This window comes from Ursus americanus, chromosome 2 (genome assembly GCF_024610735.1).
Source record: "Ursus americanus isolate L20-20 chromosome 2, mUrsAme1.1.p, whole genome shotgun sequence".
NCBI classification, from domain to species: Eukaryota; Metazoa; Chordata; class Mammalia; order Carnivora; family Ursidae; genus Ursus; species Ursus americanus.
Genome location: NC_142128.1, coordinates 39,642,676 through 39,666,414, shown reverse-complemented (window position 1 = coordinate 39,666,414; position 23,739 = coordinate 39,642,676). Strand labels below are relative to the sequence as shown.

The 23,739-nt window shown below is 55.4% G+C and overlaps 2 protein-coding genes and 1 pseudogene across 2 annotated transcripts in view; all 3 read right to left on the bottom strand.

Moving 5' to 3' along the window:
* LMF1 (lipase maturation factor 1) overlaps window positions 1–7,163 on the bottom strand; it is a 42,326-nt gene extending 35,163 nt beyond the window's left edge. Inside the window, exon 1 of the mRNA XM_087853919.1 lies at window positions 7,030–7,163. Within this exon, the coding sequence (XP_087710045.1) occupies window positions 7,030–7,041 (12 nt within the window). The 5' untranslated portion in view covers window positions 7,042–7,163. The remainder of the gene's footprint in view (window positions 1–7,029) is intronic.
* On the bottom strand, window positions 374–7,021 carry LOC123783815 (ubiquitin-conjugating enzyme E2 C pseudogene; annotated as a pseudogene).
* The window catches only part of LOC148110553 (lipase maturation factor 1-like), a 46,638-nt gene continuing 29,997 nt past the window's right edge, over window positions 7,099–23,739 (bottom strand). Inside the window, exon 4 of the mRNA XM_087853922.1 lies at window positions 7,099–7,178. The gene's annotated coding sequence lies outside the window, so the exon portion shown is untranslated. The remainder of the gene's footprint in view (window positions 7,179–23,739) is intronic.

The following is a 23,739-nucleotide window of genomic DNA, read 5'->3' as shown; positions in this document are numbered from 1 at the left end:
GCTGACCGGGAAGGTGGATCCTGGGCTCCTGTCCCGAGCTGAAGCTTCCGGCCGGGCTGATGGTCTTTCCGGGGCTGGAAGGCACGTGGCTTTCTCTGATGCTCGACGGAGGCACGCCAAGGAAAACCTGCCGGCTGGTCTGTCTCCAGCCCTGCCCAAAAAGACAGAGGTCTCTGCTCTCTGGCCACCTCCCCCGAGGCTTCCCCTGGCTGTTCACCTCCTGTTAGGGTTCAAAACATGATTTCTGTCCCACCAGGAAGCCCGTGCTGAGGAGCTTTTGTGTGCATGCCTGCAGACCCTCAGCCCATCAGGAGACACTCACAGCCCCTAAGTTCCTGCGTGCCCCCCCGCAGCCCCCACCCCAAGTCCTGGAGGGAAGCGCTTCTCCGTGCTGTGGCCCCGTGCTGGCTCTGCCGTGTGGAAGGCCCCACACAAGGACCGTGCGGTCCGTCTGGCTTCCCTGCCTGAGCACGACGCCTGCGAGATGGCTCGGTCCTCTGCTCTGCTGAGTGCTTTCCATTCCGGGGAGTTAGCATGGGTCAGTCCCCCATCTTTCTGCTGATGGGCTGTGGCTGGTTTCCAGTTCCTGGTGCCGGGGGGAGGGCTCTAGTGAGCACATCTCCAGCCCCCCTGGGTCAGCGCTGAGGTGAACTTTGTGGGTAACGGCCTAAGCTGCTCCCACACACTCAGGCCACTGCTCACGCCCGCAGGAGAGCAACGCAGGCCAGTTCCTCTTGCTCACACCCCTGCTGCCAAGGGCCTGGCACCTGTGTCCTCCCAAATCTGTAGGTTGAAGCCCCCGGCCCCGTGGCGTGGCCGTATTAAGACTGAAGAAATAGTTAAGTGCGGATGAGGCCATAAGGATGGGCTCCTGACCTGACGGGATTAGTGCACGCATTAGAAACATGGGGGCTTTTCTCCCCGCCAGCGGAGGACACGGCAAGAGGACGGGCGTCCACAAGCTACGAGGTGTCCCCGTGGGGAGTGAAGGCCCCGGAACGCTGGTCGACTGCCAGCCTCCAGAACCAGCAGAAGTCAGCACCGTTGAAGCCGCGCGGCCTGCGGCATTTTGCGCAGCCTGAGCTGGGACGCGTGCCGTCTAAGTCTGGCTCTTCCCGTGGGCGCATGCGGCATCTCGTTTCCCGACGGCCAGTGAAGCCGCGCGGTTTTTCAAGTGCTTGTAGCAGCCGTTTGCAGGTCTTTGTCAAGTAGCTGCTAAAAGCTCCCCTTTTCATACTGAATCATCTTTGTTACTGGGTTTTGTGTCTTCTTTATGGACCCACCACAAGCTCTCCATCGGGGGCAGCGCTGTCCCCTGGTCTGTCACTGTGATCTGCCGGGGACAGAGGATCTTCATTCTAACAGAGTCCGATTTATCCATTTTTGCGTTTTATGTTAATGTTTTCCATGTTCTAAGAAATCTTGGCCTATCCCAAACTGCAAAAATATTGTTATCTTTAAGAAGTGTCGTGATTTCAATGTCATGTTTGCAGCGCATCTCAGACGCATTCCCGTGTGCGACACGGTGGGACCCGGCGGCCCACTCACCCGCTGCAGAGAATTGGACGCCCCAGCCCCACGCTGAACGTGCCAGTCTGTTTTAGTTGAACGGACCTGGTCTATTGTCAAAAATTACATGGCAGTGATTTTAGTGTGGGACTATTTTTCAGACACGTGGACTGTGCCACCAATTTGGCTGTCCTCACGCCCCCACTGCCCAGTCTTGAGGACCATGACCTCTGGGAAGTCCTGGAACAAGGGATGTGTCTCCTACAACTTATTCAAGATTTTCTGGCTATTCTAGGCCTGTGGCATTTCCATACAAATCTAAGTCAGTTCATCAACTTCCAAAAAGAAAATCCTAGGATTACGTCTGGGTTGCATGAAATCTGTGGATGGGTTTGGGGACAGCTGGGCAGTGAGCAGTTCTGGGACTGGTGACTCACACATGTCTGTCTACTGAAGCCTTTCTAATGTCTCCCAGCCATGTCTGGTAGCTTTCAGGGTATGGCACAGCAGACTTCTGTTAAAATTTTCTAATTTTGGATGTTATTAATGATGTAGTTAAAATTTTGTTTAAAAAACCCCAATGTATTTATTTAGTATATTCATCACAAGAGTTCAACCAGAGACTTAATTTAAGAAACAGAAACAAAACAAAAATGACACCACAGATCAAGATACAGTCTTAGAAATGAGGGAAAGGACAGTTCACTGAAGGAGAAGATAAAAAGCACAAGGAGAGAGGCTCCAGTCAGGGTTCTTGGCCGGAGACCTACTTTGAAGGGGTTTCTTGCAGATACTTCTTAAAGGCTGTGGGTTTTTCCAGAGCTCGGCAGCATGTGTCTTCTAAGGGCCTTCGATGCTGTTCTCCTAGCAGGCTCTGGACGGACAGCAGGATGGTCCCGACATCACCCAGGGCAGACCACCTGTCCTTCAGGATGCCCAGGCAGATGCTACCCTGGCTGTCCGCACTGGGGCAGTAGCGGGGCGTGGGTGCGTTGCAGGAGAACCGCTGGGGAGCTCCGGGGAGAACTTACACCTCAGACCTCCATACAGGTTGCCGGCTCCATGGTGGTCCCCACCTGTTTAAAAAGGTCTGATTCATAGAAGGCGGAAATTCCTCTGTCACCAGACAGCATGAGGGTCACTGGCTCCTGCTATACCCTCTTGTCCATGGGGCCCTGGGGGGCATCCCCGCTGGGCCTGGCTCCTTTGCTGGCAGCGGCTGGGTCGAGGTTCTGGGAGGCCATCCGGGCAGTGTGGGCAGGGAAACAGGAACTTGGGAAAGCACGACTGTGACTGCCCAACGTTTTGTTTCCTGACAGCTCTTGCTAACATATGGAAATAGCCCTGATTTCTGAAGCTCCACATACATCATCTCCTCTCCTCGAAGACAGGGGTTTCTACTTCTTCCCATATTTTGGGCTTTTGTGACTTTTTCTTGCTTTTCTGCACAAGCCACATGTCCAGCACGATGTCCAGCCGATGGGATGAAGGGGGACGCCCCCGCGTGCTCCCCACCTGGTGGCAGGAATGTGTAGTCCCCACAGGTAAGAACGGTGTATGTGTCAGCTGGAAGAAACCTCTGACTCCTTGTGTGCCAGAAGATGTGAACTGTGAGCCCGTTCAATGCTTCCCCTCCGTCAGTTAAGATGATTGCATCACTCTAGAGCTCCCGTATCCGGTAATTCGCTGAACTGCAGCGTTCAGTTCTCTCCACCCAGTTCTGCCTCCCGGGGAAAGCCCACTTGGTGTGGGCGCCTCGCATGGCTCAGGCACTGCCCAGCTTCATCTGCTAACAGTTCTACAAGTCGCTGGTGCTCTGGAAGAACAGTCTCTGGAATGTTCTTTTTTTTTTTTTTTTTTTAAAGATTTTATTTATTTGACAGAGAGACAGCTAGCGAGAGAGGGAACACAAGCAGGGGGAGTGGGAGAGGAAGAAGCAGGCTCACAGCGGAGGAGCCTGATGTGGGGCTCGATCCCAGAACGCCGGGATCACGCCCTGAGCCGAAGGCAGACGCCCAACAACTGAGCCACCCAGGCGCTCTTGGAATGTTATTTTCTTGAAACGTCCATTGTCCCTGCTCTGTTTTCTGGATGTGCGTGTGCGGGGTTCACACTGTTCCTTCTGTAAATGTTTATAGAACTCATCGGTGAGGACTTCTGGGCCTGGGGTTTTGTCAGTTGGAAAGGTGATCACTTCCTAAAACTTTTCGGATTTTCTGTTTCTTCTGTCAGTGTTGGTAATTCATGTCTCAAAGAACTGAACCATCTCCTCTCACTGCCTACTTTATACATGCCAAGTAGGTAAGGTGTTTAACTTTGCGTTTGGAAAATACCTTCACGCCCGGGAAAGCTGTACACACAGTGTGGAGACCCCATGCACCCGTCACGCTCAGGTCCACGCAGCGGACTACCTACCCTGCCCGATCTCACCAGTTTTCCCATGGACGTCCCCATTCTGTGCCAGGACAGCCCAGGGTGCCACATCTAACGGCTGTGTTCCCCGGGCGGACGGGGCCTCGGTCTCCGACTGCGCTCCATGCCTTTGGTCCTGGAGAACGTTGGCTAGTGAATCTGAAGAATGTCCTTCAGTCAGGGTTTGTGTGGTGTTCGTTTCTCCCGATGAGATCAGAGCTACGCGTTGTTGCAAGTCTGCAACAGCAGGGGTGCCGGGTCCTTCTTGGGGCTCCTTCTGTGCCCAGGGCCCTCCTCTTTGTACCTTGCCCCCCAAATTCCAGCAGGATGCGAGGTGGCGAGCAGCCAGGCAGCTGCTGTTTCCCCCCGGCCCCCACTGTCTGCTGTCCAGTGTGACAAGGGCCAGGTTGCAGCTATTCGGAGAGGGCAGGGTGGCCCGTTGCCACCACTCCTTCATGGCTCCGTGCAGCGTGAACACATTGAAGCGCCAAGGATGGGGAGGTCATGCTGAGCCACTGCAGGAGCCTGGGAAGCCCAGGTCTTGGGGGGGGCACAGCTCTGGGAAGAACCCCCAACCTCTCAGCACACGGGAGGCGCCGCAGACAACACAGCCACAGCAGCTTCGGAGGCCGTGGTGCCAGTTTTGAGCAGGAGCAGGTCAGGGCCCGGGGCTGCCTTCTGCAGGCAGCTCCGTCCTCAGCGGCCTCCGCGGCCCTCTCTGCTCGTACACGACAGGCGCTGTGCAGCTGCCACTCTCCTTTACCAAGCCCGCTCTGCTTCCTGCTTTCCAGCGAAGGAGGGTAAGTAACATCCAACACGCAGACAGAATCAAGTAATTACACCTTTTAGTGCACCTGACAATTTTTATCCAGCTGGTGCGAACAGTCAATCAAAATGCCATGAAAGGTGCTTGAGAGAGCTGTCAGGCACCGTGGGGGCCGCTCACCTCCCGGCGTCGCGAGCCTGGCACACTGCAGCCTGACAGCTCCGCCGCCCAGAGCCCCTACCCTGGCTGTGCTCCCGCGGGGGCCCTCGGCTTCCCACTCCCACCCGACGAGCCTACTGTCCCAGGCGGGTCCCCGTTGGGCAACAGAAACACTGTGCACGTTATGATTTTTAAGGTTAGCTGAGGAGAAACTCCAAAACGAAGTCTTAGACGGACGTGGAGCCACAGCCTGCTGCTAACATCTGTGTCGGGACCAGACACAGCTAACGACCTCAGTGTTTCAGGGAAGGACCGGTGACGGTCAGGACTCCCGTCTTTCTAACTGCGTGGACGCCGAACCTGGAGAATAGTCCAGACGCATGCGAACCCCACACGGCTGCTCCAAGCACCTGCAGCTGTGCGCGCCTGCCCAGGGCCGGGCACCTTGCCGGCCACACCAGGGCCAACGCATGCTCCCAGGGCTTCCTGTGCTGGCACCCACGTCCCAGGTGGAGCGCCTGCCTCCTGTACTCCGACCACTCCCAGCACCCCGGAGCTCCCCGCCAGAGAGCCCGAGATGCAGCATCACGCAGACACAGGCAGACGTCACACCAGAAGAAGCTGCTTCAGTGTCCGGAAGGGTGTCTGCAACGCGTAAGCGTGGGCTCCTGACAGCAATGAAAGGACCAGGGCAGTACGTACCCACAGGACTCCTGTCCTGCTCGAGGACCACCAACCGCCAGCGCCGATCTGGCTCTGCTCAGGATTTGAGGGCGACAGGGCAATCAGACAGACGTGGGGAACGAGGGCATCAGATGAATGCCAGCCACAAAGCGGCGTACTGGCCCTGGGCGGAGCGGAGGGGGAGGCGGGAGCACACTCCCACGTACAGAACATCTGATGGGGGCAGCCGCGTCGTCCCACAGCAGCCCGCCACACAATGCTAATTACACACTGGGGGAAGCGGCTTCACAGCTCCAAACTTTAAAGATGATGGTCAGCGGAGGTGGCAGCAGGTGCACACCTGCAAGGGCCCCGTGGAAGTTGGTGGCGGGGGAGCCCTGGGCTCTGGGGCCCGGTGGGAGGGCGTGCGCAGAGAGAACACATGCAGGCAGCGCCTGCGCCGAGGCGCCGACCAGCCAGGCCGGGGCGAAGGGGGCTGCCGACACGCCTGGCCTTCAGGAGACCCTCCCCGAAGCCAGCGAGCGAGGCGTCTGCAGCCAGAAACAGCAGGCAGGCAGACAGAAGTGCCGGCGTGGCTTCTCTGGTGTGAGACTCACAGGGGACCGTGTGCCTTTCTGTTAGGAGTTAACTGGACACTTATGTAGTCAGGGCCAGGGCCAGGGCCCCCAACAAGAAAGCGAAAGAGCCGCCACAGCTAAGACAAAACCTCACCGTGAGCACCCTGTTTCACAGCTTAGACGAGACCACGGAAGCAGGAGTGACTTCGGCAGGATATTCCGAAACAAAACAATTAACCATAAAACACTGGTCACTATCACTTAGCCTCCGGATGTCAGGTCATAAGACCACCAATATGTGAACAATAACCTGAAAGGTAGATGGCTGCATGACCAAAGCCCGATTGGCACACCTTAGCGGCCAGTCCACAGCGGCCCAATCTCAGGATGCTTAAGATAGTTCCTGGAAAGAGTTTATAAAAACCCCTACATTAGAAGCTCGAAGGGCAACTCTCATGGGCCCCGGTCCCCTCCCTCTCCAGGAGCCTTATATTTCTGCTCAATTAACTTTGCTTTGCTGCCCATGACTCTTCGTCTGGTCTCCCTCTCCATTCTTTGAAGCGACATGACCAAGAACCGCGGGCACTGAGGGGACACAAATCCTGTAACACTTCTTGACCTGTTCCCGTCCCTGATTTAAACCACACAAAACACTTCTGACGTTCCAGAAACCACCAGGAGGGCTGGTGGAGAAAGGTGCGGTTGCCGAGGGGCTCTTCCTGTGAGTCTCTTTGTGGAAGGGGCTGAGTCGTGAAGAGTCCCACAGAAAGTGCTCATGCAAAGGGCTGGGGGGTCAGAGGCATTTCAAGGGCTCAGAAGCAGGCCACAGAACACGCAAAGCAGCAGGAGGGGCCCAGCAGGCACGGCCCAGCCAGCAGGGCAGCGAGGGGCAGCTCCTTGGTCTGCATGTCCCTGAAACATACAAACGGAAGTTCTACTTACTGCTCCAAGCATGATTCTGAAAATCAGCCACCGGAAGCCCCACAAAACGATCTGGGACGGGGGGGTCTCCCTGGGCAATCGAGACAGAGTCCAAAGAGGGCACAGGAAGATCCCCAGGAATCCTGTTTCCAGAAGCTGGGACTCCCATCCTAGAACGATGACAGTAAGAACACAAAGGGCCATGTTAGCAACAGCCAGACATTCTCCAAAGAAGCAATTCCACCAAACTCAGTTGAACTTAAATGGTCCGTGAACCAGGACAGGTGGTGTGACCACGTGTACTGGGCCAGACGACCTGATGTGAGGGTCTGACCACAGAGTGGACGCTAGCCCCGGTCTGCACTGAGTGAGGGGGTGCTGGGGGAGACGCAGGTGCAGGTCAGGGGCTCCAGCTCCACTGCAGGATGTGAGGGTGCAAGCTGGGAGCCCTGCCGAGATGTGCAGGGAGCAGTGCGTGCACAGCCGCGACAAGGGCCTCGTGTTCTCACAGACACTCCCGGAGCTGGGACCTGAAACAGGCTGCAGGCTGCTGCTCTCACTTGGCCTTTCTGCATGGGGCACACATTCCTTTCAATCTCATTTTGATCAAAAACTATGCAGCATGACAGATACTTTAGACAAGGGTCCACGCACTATGGTTCCACTCACAGAAGGTTCTAGAATGAGCAAAATGGATATAGGAGAAAGAAATGGGAACCTAGCCACCAGGGACACCAGGGTGACACCCGGTGGAGGTGAGGGCAGGGGGTGCCCAGGCCAAGATTCATCAGAGGCACCTGAAGGTCTGTGTATTTCATGGTTTGTAAATTTCTTCCTGAACAACAACAACAAAGACAACCAGCAGACAACCCTGAGTTCGGAACCTGAGTTTTTAGGGCTGGACGGACAGCTCTTGAGGTCTGCAACTTGCTTTGAGTCATACAGAAGGTTAGAATGAGGGATGCAGTGAAGCCGGCAGAGCGGACGCCCAGTGCAGCCTTGGTGGTGCCCCTATTTGAAACTTTCTGTAGTTGGACATTTTTCATAATAACATGGGGAGAACCCATTTACTCTCATGTGTTCTGGGGATTTCTGAAGCCCCAGTTCCAAATCAGCCCCCCTGTGGGAGAGGTCAGCTTGCTGTGACGCAGCGCCCGGCACCAGGGCTGACGGGTAAAGTGGCCATCGCGGCATCTCCGTAGGCTCACCGCCTCGGCTGAGCCATGTGCACCCGTGCTGGGGACGCTGGGGCTACCAGCGTGCACCCCACATCCGTCCACAGAGGATTCCAGAAGCAGAAAGCCTGGACAGTGCTGGGGAGAGGTGCCCTCAGGAGAGGGGATGTGAGGTGGGGGCTGTGGCCGGGAAGGGGGCACTGGCGCCACCCCTCCATGGGGACTCAGTGTGTGGGATGCCCACGTGGGCTCCGTCCAGCCTCCCAGCGTCCACCTGCCCCGACTCAGAGCTGGGAAGCCGACTTCTGTCAGAACTCGGAGAAGGAAAGAGAGCAGGCGTATTAGCAGTTAGTCTGTTTTTGGAGATGCCAGACGCAGACCAACCAAACACACCGGGTCAAGGTTCTCTTCTCATTCACATCGATGGAAGACCGTTGCTTTACAATTTGCTTCAAACTCCCTTTTCTTGTCTCAACAAGGAAAAAAACAGACTTTGTTCCTTACATGACAATTTCTCTAGTTTTATTTTGAGAGATAATTGTCGTCAGATTTGGACCCATTTCACTTGGGGTGTTTATAACGTATGTGCCCTCATGCCCCAAGGGTGCCATGGAACACGGAAGTGACCGGTAAGTGTGGCTTGCTTCTCTGCGGACACTTCCACTCTGTGAGGGAGCATCTCCCGTACCTGCCACCTGCTCCAGTCCCTCGACCGTGTGCTGAGAACACGTCGGAGCCAAGGGCCCCGTGGCTCCCTGCAGCAGCACAGGCGAGCACACAGGGCACTCTGGGCGGAACCAGGCAAGCAGCAGGGACAGCCAGGTGGGGCGACCGCCCACAGCACTGCAGGCACAGGGACACCTGCTCAGCCCCAAAGCGCAGTGCGGGCCCTGCCGCACTCGCTGGAAACCCCCCGTACGCTGAGACGCTCACGTGGGTGCACAGCGTTCCCCAGAGCACAGGCCCGCCTTCTCTAATTGCCACATCACTTTGCACAGATGTGATGAGCGGAATTTTAATATGCAGTTTGAGTGACACCAGTCAAAGTGATGTGCAAATGGCAGAGCCCAGAGACCCACCTAAGTGCCGGCAAGCAGGTGACGGGCCAGGTGGGGGGCGGGCAAGGGACACACCACCACCTTAGGGACTATGTGGACCGGCAGAGGGACAGTTGCCCTCCTGCCTCCTGTGAACCTACTGGAACCTTCCTCACCCCGCCAGGCTGCTCGGGGACAGCAGAGCCACCTATGCCCCCCCCGGTCCCCCCCACTCTGGCTGGAGCCACCGTGTCACCGGTGCTGGGCCATGAGTGCTCACCAACACCACTGGGGCGGGAAGGGTCGCCGGCAGAACCCCCAGCTTCTGTGGATCTTGTCGGGGCAGCTGTTCCCCAGCACGGCGGGCAGGCGTCCCCAGAAAACAGGTGCCCGGGGCGCTGCCTGAGGCTGGGCGTGGAGGATGGCCCATGCGCAGCCGGGCGCCACCACGCAGGCCGGGCAGCAGGGCTCACGATGGCAAGTGCTGACCCGCACGCAACTGCCAGATCCCACCGCGGCCTCGTATCTGTTACAAGCCCCTCGGGATGGCGCCTGTGCTTTTCCCTCTGTGCTCAGATCCTTTTCTGGAGGGGAGACAGCAAACCAGTTCCTCGCTGGGGTGCAAACGCCCACTTAGTTTCAGGTGCATGGGCGGCTCAGTCAGTTGAGCATCTGCCTCTGGATTTCGGCTCAGGTTATGATCTCACGGTCGTGGGACTGAGCCCCAGGCTGGGCTCTGCGCTCACTGCTCAGTCTGTTTGAGATTCTGTCTCTTCCTCTGTTCCCCCTCCTCAAATAAATAAAATCTTTTCAAAAAAATTTCCCTTCCACGGTGGGCCTAGAAGGCTCCACCCCCTTGGACGTTTCTCGGCGATGCTGCGGAGGTCCTGCCAGTGGCTCTGCAGTGACGGTTAGCTAACATCCACCAGGAAGCCACAAAGCCTGAGGTCCAGGCAGATGCCTGCTTCTGGAACTGTCACTTCTCTGGCTCCTGGCTTCTTTCCAATAATGTAGACAAGTGGTCAACAGGCCACGTTTGGGAAGCTTCCCACGTAGAGGGAAGGCCTGCAGTTGGAGATGTGGGGTCAGCACTCGTGACCCTGACAGTCGGACACCGACCGCCGGAGCAGCTGTCGGGTGGCGGGCAGCTCCTGAGCTCCGTTTGCCCTTCCGAGCAGCAGCATGCTCAGACAGGCCATGGGGCTGGGCACAGGCTGCCGTCGGGGAGGCTGCAGGGTCACCCCACCCGGTGCTGATGGGATGGGGACCCTCAATGCAGTGCTGACCAGAGCTCGTCCTCCAGGTCGGTGAGCGGCCACAGTCCGGAGCCCTGCAGTATGGTGGGAGGGGGGAGGCGCTCTCCTGATGCGCCCTTGCACTAGCATCTACAGCTGCTAGGCATGTGACGCATGCCTGTGTCTGCCGGGCCGCTGCAGGGTAAGCCCGAGGAAAGACCCCCTGAAATGTGAACGTGCACCCTGGCGCGTCTAGACAGAAGCACGGGGCTGTCGCCTCTCAGCCCCACTTCCTGAGCCTCTGGCTCAGCTCAGGGCACCTGCTCTCCGAATAAAACTAGTGTGCAGGTGGTGCTTACCCTGCTTCCCTAGTCGGGACATGTGGAGTGAAGACACTCTTCTGTTCAACACTCAGTCCAGCAAGAGGCCTGACCCGTGCCTGGTGACTGGGGAGGGGCCCGGGGGCATGGCACCTGGAGGCGGACCGCGCAGGGGTGGGGGACCCCGGCGGCCCCTCCAGGCTCAGCCTGCTCGGGACAGGAAGCAGACATGCTCTGGCCAGCGAGGAGCCGGCTGGGCCAGGGCGGCTTAGAGGGGAGGCCTGCGCCAGACCTCTGTGGAGGTCACCCTGAGTCAAGGTCCACACGGCACAAATGCAGCCACTTGGGACCCAGGAGAAAAGCATCATGGACAGTGGAAGCTGCGGAGACGGCCGCTCTGGAAAGACTGCACCAACCGAGGGCTCGTCTCCTTCCTGAAAATTATGACAGTTACTTAGAAAGAATAATGAAACGTGGCACCTATGGATCCTTCAAGAATGACAGCCACCATCCACAGGAGGAGCGGGAAACCCATTAGCTTCAGGTTAGAAACCGGGAAAAAGAAGAAAGATGCCTCCCCTCTGATGGGCTGTCACTCCTGCACGGGGCTGCCCGACCCGTGGCCGCCCGGGCCCCCGGCAACACCTGGAGAGCACTCGCAGCTCTTCAGACTCGCTGCCTTCACCTTTCTGGCTTCTGTGTGAGGGTGGGGAGCTAGCGAGCAGCCTGCCGGTCCCCTGGGCACGGCTGCTGGTGTGGCGCAAGAGGGCTGCAGGCCACAGACACGCAAGGGGCCCTTTTCACGCCATGAGCGTAAGAGACGGCCACAGACACGGTTCTGGGGTGACCGTGCCCCTCAGGTACCAAAGCGTTTCACCCGTCTGCGAATCTCACATCCCCCGCACACATCCCTCGCCGTGGCATCCAGCTGTAGCCAGGATGCGTCACGCGTGTGAGTCTGCGGGGAAGGACACCGTGTGAGGGGCCTGGCCTCGGCGACCCCTTTTGGCCACCGGAATGGCTTGTAGAGCTGACTTTGCCCCAAGGGGACAGAATGGGGACAGTCCTTTGTCCTCAGGGGCTGGACGGTACTGATGCCAGCCGCACCCCAGAGATGGGGCCACACTCCTGCCTGCCCCCCAGCCCTGGCCCCACAGTCTGCTTAGAGCTGAATCTGCCCAAGAATCCTCCAGAACCAGCCTGAACTGGGTAGCGGAACGTGGCACGTGAGGCTGTTCTTGCTGTTAGCCCCGAGACAAAGCCTGATTTCTGAAAGGAGAGGCAAGCCGGGGTCTCCACCGTTCAGAGGCAGAATTTAAGTCCGATCAGATCGTGAACAGGAGTGAATTTTCTAGCAAGCAGATACTTTTGGAAGAGTTGGTTAAAGGCTTCATGCTTTAAAAAAAAATCATTTTAAACTGCATGCTCCCAGTTATGAATCATTTAGAAAAGTGTTAATCTGTGTTGTAAGGATGTCCTTGGGCGCTGCAGGGAACAGGAAGTGACCTGTGTAACCCACACACCCACACAGTGACCCTCCATCCCCTGCACTTTGTCACGGTGCTGGTTAATACTTGGTTACCACAGCAACCAGGCGTCCTAGCCCCAGGTGTGCCTGCTGCTCAGATCTGTGCCCGTGTCACCAGCTAGCCCGAAAACAGAACTCACAGCAACGACCTTAGCTAGCGTTACTGGTTGTGGATAAACAGGAAAATGCTTCCTGTCAACGGAAATTAGATCTAGCAACAGAGATTTCGTAGGATTAATATATTCCAAATATTTAACATATATCAGGCTGAAGGGCATGATGCATTACCATTTCTTTGTCTTTTGTTTCCTGTGCATGAAAACTAACGGAAGCCTGTCCCAAAGTAACTTGTCAGAATCCTGAAGACAGGCTGGTCCATGCTGTCCACGGGGCTGTCTGTGACGGCGGGGACCATCTGGGTCTGCTGTGCTGTCGTGTGCCCATGAGCCACGTGGAGCCATGGGCACAGCTCAGGGTGCAAGGGGCTGGTGTGGACCCTGCTCTCAGTCAACCCTGGGAGGCATGTCCACTGAGACACCCTATGTCCATGGGCCCTGAATGGAGCGAGCCTCATTCTGGCACCGCAGCTGAGTGAGCTCCTGCCTCCATGCACACTAGGCCCCCGTGCCCGTGCAAGTGGGGTCACCCTCGTCCCACACAGTTCTGGAGAATGACCCATTTTCACTCTCTGCTTTTCCAGATCTTCCACACACTCACTGAACACGGTTTCTGGGCACCCTGAACCTGCTGATGGGCAGACCCTCGTCCCCAAAGGAGGGCAGGGCCCGGCTGACAAGCAAGGATGGGGTGTCCAGAAATCACGGGGAGGGTCAACTCATCTGAAAAGTAGGAAGTCACACACGTCTCTAACGGGCAGGTGCTCAGGTCAGAGGTCGGGGCGGCACTGCAGCCTCACCCCGCACAGACACGGTCTCCACTGGGGGGTCACCACCCTGGGCACAGCAGCGTTCTTCCTTCCCTTCCCACACGTGTCAGAGCCGGCACCACTACCCCTTTGAAAGGGAGTGGTTTCTGGCCCTCCAGTGAGGGGATAGGCAGCTCTGGGTTTGGAAGCCGGGATGGCCACCAAGGTGCAGCCCACCCCACAGACCCAACTCCGGGCAGCACGTACATTCCACGGGGCCACGGAGAGAAGAGGCGGGCATCAGTCACAGGACCCCGCGGGCACCGCCGACAGCCAGTATTGCTCCAGAGTTGTGCGTGAAGAAGCCTGGGGTGGTGGTCTGGTGAGGGGCAGGGCCAGTCCCGACACCATCAGGGGAAGTTTCCAGAAATGCTGTTTTGTTTTGTTTTTGAAAGGATCAGTGTACAGTGGAGGAGGGGTTTCAGCTAAGTCAGCTGACATGAATCATTAGAAAAACACCACACGAGTGACCCGCAGAGGCCCGCAGGGAGAAGGTGAAGCTAACCAGTGCCCCGCTGACTGCCTCACCTACCCCTCCACTCCACCCTGGGCTCTCCTCCCTTGCTGGAGGCCCAGGCCCACCTTAGGTCTCAGCCCCCAGTACCCGTTCCTGGGGCCCTTTGGTCATGTCTCTGCCCAGATGTCACCTTCTCAGGGAGGCCTTCCCTGGACGTGAGACCTGGGCCTCAGTCCACCCCAGTACAACCTGCCGGACAGCACACTCATCACCCCCCAGGCTGCACATCTCACCTATTCTCCTTCTCCATCCACACTGCACCCAAGTGCCAGCTCAGGAAGACAAGAGGAAGCATCCCTCGTAAGCGTGTTCAAGGGTGTAAAGGAAAACATACCCATAAGGCATAAACAGATATGGAAACTGGGCAGAGAAACAGAACTGTAAGAAAAGAACCAAAGAAATTCTAGAACCGAAAAAGAAAATATCCAAAACGAATATCTTACTAGATGAACGTAGTAACAACTGGGAGGACAGAGAACAAAAAGGTAGTGAACATGAAAATAGCTCAACTGGTTATTCGACCTGAAGAACAGAGATTTTTTTAAAAAGATGTATTTATTTTAGAGAGAGCACGCACATGCGAGTGGGGGAGGGCAGAGGGACAAGCAGACTCCCCAGTGAGCATGGAGCCTGACATTCAGTCTCACGATGCTGAGCACATGACCTGAGCTGAAACCAAGAGCTGGACACTTAACCGACTGAGTCACCCAGGTGCCCCTAGACTTTTATTTATTTATTAATTTTTTAAGATTGAGTAAGAAAACAGACCCTCAGGGACTGGTGGAACATCATCAGAAGGTCCTACATACACAGAATTGGAATCCTAGGAGAGGAATGGGCAGAAAATAACCTGAAAACATATTGGCAAATATTATTCAAATTTGGTAAAAGACAAAAGCTACAGACTCAAGAACCTCAGAGAATCATAACCAAGGCAGTACCCAAAAAACGGCACATACAGGCACAACAGAGTCAAACTGCTATGAACCAAGGACAATCTCCCACGCAGTCAGAGAAAAAGAAGACATGACATTCGGAGAAACGACAGGATGGGTGACAGCTGGCTTCTTGTCAGGAACAGTGGAGGTGAGAAACAGGGAACCAAATGCGCACCCTTCCACCTCAGAGGTTAGAACCAAGAATCCACACGCTTTCAAACAGCAAGGTTCCCAGTCGTTTGCATAGAGAGAATGTGGAGACTGTCGCAGATCTAGAGAGGAAATGCAGCCGCCGAGCAACCGCAGCACAAGTGTAGGAGCACTGCCCTCACGCAGCAGCACGGATCAGGCTGCGGGCCCCATCAACCAGGACACGATGGCCTTCGCCGCCACAGGCCGTGCTGCAGAGGACCCAGAAACACAAGCCGTTTTCTTTTGGACGTAAATCCAAGTGGTAAGAGTGCAACTTCGGGGCCCCCTGCTAGTAACAATAAAGAGGTGGAAAAACACTACACATCACCACAAAAACACTGCGAGGAAGCAAAAGAAGGTTCCCCGATATTCACCACCTAAGACCTGCTTTCATTTGGGTCATTCTGATTTCATTTTTCGGACATGCTGAGTCCTCCAGCTGTCACTCACAGTTAACGATGGCCCTTCCCACAGGCCACCGAGATCAAGTATCCCTGGTGTGGAAGGGACAGGACACATGGTCTGCAGAGAGGCAGCCACTGAGCAGCACTTCTAGAAAGTGAGCCAAGAAGCCAGGCACGGAGCAACCCTCCCCTCCACGTGGAGAGCACGGGTGCAGACAGACAGACCCAGCTTTAACAACAGACAGAGTCCCACCTCCGCGTGCACGGGAGTGACGGGAATACTCTGCATGTTGATGGGAAGGTGGACCACACAGGTGCACGCATCTGTCAAACTCTAACACCGTGTCCTTATGATCCGCGCATCTCATCGTGTCTGAGTTCTCGGTTGAGGGAAAAACCTGCACGCACGCTAAGCGCTAGGTAGCGACCTGCGTGAAGTTAATATACGGGGGCAAGTACGCGGCAGGTGACGCTGACTTCGAAACGCACCCAAACAGATGACGGACTGACAAACGGATGAAGAGACTTCACTACACAAAGGGAAAAATCTAGTAAAATACAAACTGTACAAGCTAAATGGTTGATATATGGGTTCTTACTATACAATCCCTTAAGCTTTTTTGGTATGTTTTAAATTTTTCCTAACAACATAATTTAAAACATCCTATGTAACACTTATTCTTAGCCACTGCAAAAATAAGAAAAAGAAAAGTTCTAAGACTTGACACAGAAACAAATACAACTGCCCACACAAAGTTTTTTAAAAATCTACAGAAAATGAGCTCAACTCTCAGGTGGCAGTGGCAGCCTTGGCAAATGACATTAAAGGACCCTGTTGGTTCCTTAGGGGCCGGTGATTCTTCTGCAAGTTCACAAGGGAAAGAATAAAGTGTCCTATCTTGAGTTTTCCAGAGAAGCTGGATTTCGAGCAACCAAATAGTTGATGAAGGAAAGTTGCTTTGATTAAAAAAAAAAAAAAATCCCAGATAAAGGCAAACAGAGTGACAGAATGAGAGCGAGCACTCTGGGTGGGCCCTGGGGGGGTGAGTCCAGGCACTCGCCACCGCCGTGGCCGGGCCCTTGGTGCTGCTGATGGAGAACTTTCTCGTGGATGGATCAGCTGGTAACAGCTGGTCCCTCAGCAATCTCACCATCGCAGACTGGGGATGGCAGCCTGTGCTTTCTGTCCGACAGCAACAGAAGTCCCGGCAGCCGTGATGCATCCCTGCCCAAAGCCAGGCTGACTCGGATGCTGCCTGGAGCCCTGTGGCTAGCCCACAGGCGACGGGCAGGGGACACCAGGCCCGGAGGCGGTCAGCTCCCCGCAGGATAAGCCGTGCTCTCTGGCTCTGCTGCAAAATCCTGTCCGGGAGCCCAGGGAGCAGCAGGGGAGGCTTCAAGAGGCTACAGGAACATATCTGTCAAGTGTGTGTCGGGCCTCAGTCAGACACAGCAACTGTAGAGAAGGCGTTTCTTTCAGAGGCAGCCAGCAACACTGGGACACAGACTAACCGGCTGCGCGAACTCCCCGCCGTGTTCTCCGTGAGCTGCTGTAGAGCCGCCATCCTGGGCAGGACACAGGACGTGCACCCGCAGGCAGCGCCGTCCGGCCTCCTACACCCACACGGCCGACGGGGAGTCAGCACGCCAAAGCCTGGGCCACGGCCTGTTCACAGGGACACGGACATGGTGCGTGCTCCCAAATTGTAATCAAAAGTGAAAGAAAAATAAGCAAAGAGTCCTCCCATGTGCTGGGACATCCAGAACTGACGGCCAGCATGCTCACAAACCCTAACAAACTGAAACGCTATGTGGTAAATTGCCATTTGTTCCAGAAGCCACTCTTAGAAGGAGTATGGGAATAGGTCTTCTGAAAAGACATTTTAAAACTTTCAGGGGCGCCTGGGTAGCGCAGTCGTTAAGCGTCTGCCTTTGGCTCAGGGCGTGATCCTGGCGTTCCGGGATCAAGTCCCACATTAGGCTCCTCCGCTGGGAGCCTGCTTCTTCCTCTCCCTCTCCCCTGCTGTGTTCCCTCTCTCACTGGCTGTCTCTCTGTCACATAAATAAATAAAATCTTTAAAAAAAAAAAAAAAACTTTCTAAAGATGGGGCGCCTGGGTGGCTCAGCCGTTAAGTGTCTGCCTTCGGCTCAGGGCCTGGGCACAGGGTCCTGGGATCAAGCCCCGCATCGGGCTCCCTGCTCCGCTGGGAGCCTGCTTCTTCCTCTCCCACTCCCCCTGCTTGTGTTCCCTCTCTCGCTGGCTGTCTCTTTCTCTGTCAAATGAATAAATAAAATCAGAAAGAAAAGAAAAGAAAAGAAAAGAAAAGAAAAGAAAAGAAAGAGAAAAAAGAAAGAAAAAAGAAAGAAAAAGAAAAGAAAGAAATAAAGAAAGCCATTAAACTTTATAGACGGACATACGAGATTTTGTCATGCATTTTCCAGAAGAGGAAACCAGCAGAGCAGCTGAAAGCCAGGGTCTCTGGGAGTATGGTGAGTCTGGTGGTGAGTCTAGCCAAACTATTCAGGTGTAACCCTTAAAACAATTTTTTCCCCCAAAATAGGAGATCCACTTTCCGAGTGACTGGTTTCCCTAAGAAGGTTAAGAATTAGAGGCAGAAACAGGACTGAGGGGGCCGACCGTGGCCGCCCGACGTGGAAGCAAGAACCGAGCCCAGCTGCGCGCTCCGCGCCCACCACAGCAGAGGACTGCCGCTTGTCCCACACACACCAGGCACGCAGGGCCCGAGGGGAAGGGAGGAGGATCCAGGGTCCTGGTGCACGGCAGCCACGTTCTCTAAGACTGAGGGTTCTGCTCCCGTTCAGTGACCGTGTGAGAGGGGCTGTCCTGCTCCCAAACCACAGAGCTCGTGTGTACACACCCGCCCCAGGCTCTGCCCCCACTGCTCTTTTCATTGGGGATTATGACTATAATTGCTCATTCTGGCACCATCAAAAGGGAAAAAAAATTACAGAACTGTCCATTTACAGACACTGAGCCAACAGTCTTGATCCAGGTCTTGAAGCCAAGTGGCGGGGCGAGGCTTCCCCAGCGAGAACTGCATGACGGTGTCTGTTCTGAAGGCTGGCGCTTACCTTGCCGCCCTGTGTGAACAGGCCCGGTGCCGAGGCAGAACCTTTACGTGAGTCAACAGAACTACATACGTGCTTAGAACTTAGGAAGGGGCCGAGCCGTGGGGAGTCCAGAAGCGTCTGAGGCCTGGAGAGCCACTTGGCATGGCGAGAATCACAGCTTCCTGTTTCCTGAGTCACCGCTTTTATCCCCAAGCCCTGGGCCTTTCCTCAGGCACATCACACAGCTCTGACTCCGACGGAAGGTGCTTTCTTGCCCTCAAAAACACAAACTCTGAGACACGGCACAGACCGAGCGGGCAGGAGGCTAGCAAACTCTCCAGGCCCGACGAAGCGCCAAGTGCCACACCACGCACGGCCCTGGCTGGCGCCCCCCTGTAGCGTGGACTGCCTCTGCAGACCCCACGCACCAAATACCCTTGATATAAAGTACTCTGTGCGCCCTCCTTTCCTCGGGCTCACGCCCACAGCTGGGTTTCATCAGTGACTCCAGTAGGACCATCTCCCTGCCTCATCAGCCCCTCCCTCCCTAACCCAGACACCGCTTCCTGAGGACCGCTCTTTGGACCCTCAGCTCTCTTCATGAACCGCCTGGGGGGGCCTCTCTCCACGCACCGCCTGGGGGGAGCCTCTCTCCATGCACCGCCTGGGGGGGGGCCTCTCTCCACACACTGCCTGGGGGGGGCCTCTCTCCACGCACCGCCTGGGGGGGGCCTCTCTCCACGCACCGCCTGGGGAGGGCCTCTCTCCACGCACCGCCTTGTGGGGAGCTCTCTCCACACACCGCCTGGGGGGTGCCTCTCTCCACGCACCGCCTGGGGAGGGCCTCTCTCCACGCACCGCCTTGTGGGGAGCTCTCTCCACACACCGCCTGGGGGGTGCCTAGGCAGACTGTGTCCAATCCTACCAGCAGCAATGCAGAGCGCAGGTCAACCTTGGACTGGCCGACAGGAGAGACAAAGCCAAGTCCATTCCCGGTCTTAACACTGTGCCATCCTCTGAAGGCCTCCACTCCTCCCAAACCCCCAGCACGGGCAGGGCCCCACAGCCCCCACACTCAGAACCGGCCCCTGAACCCCATCCATATCCCACCTCTAGTCATAAACACCATGAAGGCCCCAGTCCCAGGAAAGGAAGTGACTTTCCACCAAGCCAAAGGCACCTGGCTGGGAGTGGGCCTCACTCCATCCCTCAGCCAAAGCGTCGCTGGCTCCCCTCTCCTGCCCTCCCTGTCCCCACCTGGGCTCCTCAAAGCCTTTTGGGAGCAATGTCTCCTCCTGTGTTGTGCCCAGCTCACATCAGTTCACATTTGATCTAACATTGATTTCATTGTATTAGAACCAATTTATTAGAAGTAGTGTTATTAAAACAAATTAATCCTTAATCGAGAGCAAAAATGCTGAGTGAAAATAAATGGGAACTCAGAAGAAAAGTGATCTGATTACCTAGAGATACATCTAACTCCTTGATCATATACTTCCAAATAATTTCGAAAGATTTTTTCAGAAGCAAAAATGGAATACAGTACATAGTTTAAAACCCATTTTCATATATCTTAACTATATTTTTGCATCATTAAATCATATGGTTTAGTAACCCACAGAGATGTAATTGTAACTAATTCTCCATGGCTGAGCCTTTAAGCATATTTCCATTTTCTCCCGCCGTAAACACAGTGACGAAGCCCTCACAGTCTCTCTGCACACCCTTAACCCTGCTGTAGAAAACCGCAGGACCCACAGGCACACACACCTCGAAGACTGTGTGGCCACCCTGTCCTCCAAGGAGGGCGCACGGACTTGTGAGCTCGCGGTGGGGCCCGGGTGCCCAGCCACCGTCAGAGCCACCGCAGATGCTCCTCCCCAGCCCGAGGCCGGGTTAAGCAGTTTGCTGTTGGTTTAACAACAGTCTCCCGACCACGGGCTGAATTACTTCACGTGCTTATTAGCTACCTAAAACTGCTCCACGAACCACTCGCTGTTTACTGCGGGTTTGCAGTCTGTTTTATAAATGCCTCTATGGATGGTAACAGCCCTCGAACGTCGAGGCCGTCTCCTGCGTTGTGTGGTCAGACCTAGGGCACAGTGAAAACGCCTTCTTCGACCCCTCAGTGTGCTTAAGTAGACACATATGCAGGGAGGTCATACACAGAAGGTAGAACAAAACACAAATACAACACGTCACCTGTAACGTGTAATACGTGCCCTACAGAACACATACGTGTGTGTAAACACTGCGTGTTGATAAGCAGGTTTGGTACAGTTTCTATTTGCCTTCCCCACACATCCTGCTTAGTGTTTTAAAGATTTATGTATGCTGAAATTTACTCTTTGTGCTGTATACTTCTCAATGTTATTTTTTAGAGCAGTCATGGGTTCCTAGCACACTGACGAGCAGTGCAGTTCCCACAGACTCTGTGCCCCAGTTTCATGCGTCGACACAGGTGTGGATTTGAGAAGCCCCATCACAACCAGCAGGCAGCCTGCGCCCCGGCCCCGACCCGGGATCACGCCGTGGGCAGCAGCTGAGAGGGCTCGTCTCCTGCAGCGTGAGGCCTCTGAGGTTCATCCAGGTCCGAGTCACGGCTCACGGCTTGTCAGTGGTGTGCTCTAAGTGTTCACACACTTCCTGGCTCTGTCCACTGCAGGGCAGAGAAGCCGTGCCACCCCACCAGCGACAAGCACACCCAACACCCAGGCCACGGTGTCTAACACTGTTCTCTGCGACAAGGAACCAGGGCCCCTGGGGAAAGAGCTGAAGAGAGGGCTGCGGGAGAGAAGTCATGAGATGGGCCTGCAGCTCCTGTAGGGCTAAGAAGTCGGGAGGTGGGGGACTCAGCAAGGGTGTGGTAGCCAGCCTAGGGGCTCCCCACAGCCACGGCTGGGCAATGAGCAGCGAAGCAGGTCCCCCAGTGCCAGATCCTACTCTATGAGAACTGAACGAGTAGCCACAGCAACGTAAGCACGTATTTGATAAATGGGGGAGAAAGGACAGCTCTTCCATAGGGGAATTCCAAAGAAGGAATGAGGGAAACGGAAAAATCACTACCAGAACATCACAGTAGTGACGGCCGCAGGGAAGCCTAAATCGGTGGGCAGTTCTTGAAGGCAAAAACAGGACAACTGCACAGCCTCAAAAAATCTCCCCCAATTTTTAATGACTATGTGACTTTAACGTAGATCCACAAATTGTTTGACACCCACCACCTGGAACGGCGTGGGACCATGACCCGGAGCCTCACTCAACGTGCGGACTGGCGAAGACGTGGAGAGGAGACACGAACCTTCCTCACAGAGAAATTCCCCTGTGGAGACCCCCCTTCCCAGGGTGGTGCCGAGTCCTCCCTCCCGTGGGGCTCGGGCTGGGCCCAGGGCCCGGCTTCCACGGGACAGGGAACAGACGGGAGGAGACACCTGGAAACACACCCTCACCAGGCAATCCAGGTCGGCATCCTCCGCAGCGAGTCGCGTGGACTCGGGCACCCGATCTGGTGACAAGGGCACCTCGCCTCTGTGACCCGTCTCATCCCAAGAAACACCAGGCAAACCCAACATGAGGGGCATCGGACCAAATGCACCAGAACTGCTCAAAACGAGCAAGGTCATGAAAAGCCAGGGAAGTCCTACGGACTGCCGCAGACCAGAGGGGACGGGGACGAAGGACACGAGGCGGCCAAGTGCAGTGTGGCCCCGGGAGGGGCCCTGGGGCGGGAAGGGGCACTGGTGAACAAGCTGGAGAAACCCAACCACAGTCTGGTTCAGTCGACAGTCCTGCCAGTGCTGACGTCTCAATTCCGACCACAGTTATGTGCCACCTGCAGGGATGCAGGGTGAAGGCTGATGAGGCCTCTGCACTTTTCTCTGCAACATTTCTGTGAGAGAAACTATGTCAAGATCATCTTTTTAAAAGTCCTGTTGACATCACTCCACCTGGTACAAGTTAGAGCCTCTGGTCAGCACCTGGCTCGTGAGGCCTTGCCCCCAGACAGGCATGCACCTGACCATCGTGAAGAGGACAGGGTCCTGGGGGCTCTGCCTTGGACAAGAGCCACCTCTCATTTTTGTTTGCAACCTGGGAACAAAGCACGGCCACGCCACTGTTAATTCTGAATTCCCCCTGGCTGATGTGAGGAGCACAGACCTCAGATGGGACCTCAGGTGGTGTCTCTTGCTCCGTGGTTGGTTATCCATTTGTGCTTTGCCTCTGGTTGGGTTTAATCAATGCACTGTAGACATTCTGCTCAGCGCGTCTCCTGGACACAGGAGTACTGAGGAGCTGTTGTGTTCTTACACCCGAGGCTGCCGTGCCATGGAGGCCGATGGAGTCCCTGGGAATGGCATATGTGCGTCAACACGACCATCTCGCAGAAACACCAGAACTGTGGTGCTTTGTGCTAGTGCTCTGGGTTCAGGAGACACGCCATCGGGGGGAAAATCCTGGTCAGCTTTCTCTATACAACATGCCATGCACCACACCACGCTTGGGCTCCTGAGCTGCCAGCAGCCTTGAGAAGAGTGACAACACAAGAATGTGTGGCGACTTATACAAACCCAGCCCACTTGCCTCCTTGTGGCATCTGAGTGTGGACCTGTGTGCAGGGTCACCATGGACCAGCCGCGCTGTGATTGAGCTCCCCCATCCTGTGTGCTGCGGGGATGCTGGGCAACCCGTGAAGCCCCAGCACTCATGCGCTGTCCCAAGGGAGGAGGGCAGGCAGAGAAACGATAAACCGACATACACATAAAAACCCACATCAGAGGGTGGTGAGCTGGAGAAAAACAAAGCTGGGCCCGGGGCTGGGGAGCACCCGCTGTCCTGGGGGCCGTGTCCCACAGTGGGAGCAGCCTAGTAAGGAGGCCAGTAAGTGTGAATGGACGTGGCACAAAAATGTATCACAATCCTGTCTGCACGTAAGTCTCCTAAATGCTCAAAAGACATTCACTGAGGCTAAAGCCAAATGGAAAACCAGCAATGCTCTACCTTGTCAAAGATATTTAAATCTGAGACCAACCAACGTAAGTGCAGGGATCCTACTTTAAAAGAGCTATAAAATATTCAGTAAGAAAAGGACACAAACCATTAAGAAGAGATGTGTTCTATGCACTCAGGAACCAATCACAGCACTAGAACTGCTCCAGTATCAGTGTCTTCACTCAACGGATCCACACAGACAAGAGCTGCTATTGTAACAGCAACAAAGCATGGCTTCCTTGCTTAAAATTTCTGTTTTAAAATATCAAAGCATTTACAAAAGAAACTGGCACACAGCTGCTACTCCAGGGCTAACCTAACAATGCTTCTCCCTGTTACTGGCGTTGGCAAAGGTCAGGCTCGCCGACGCTGTGTTCCTCTTGCATCTGACAATGGGGT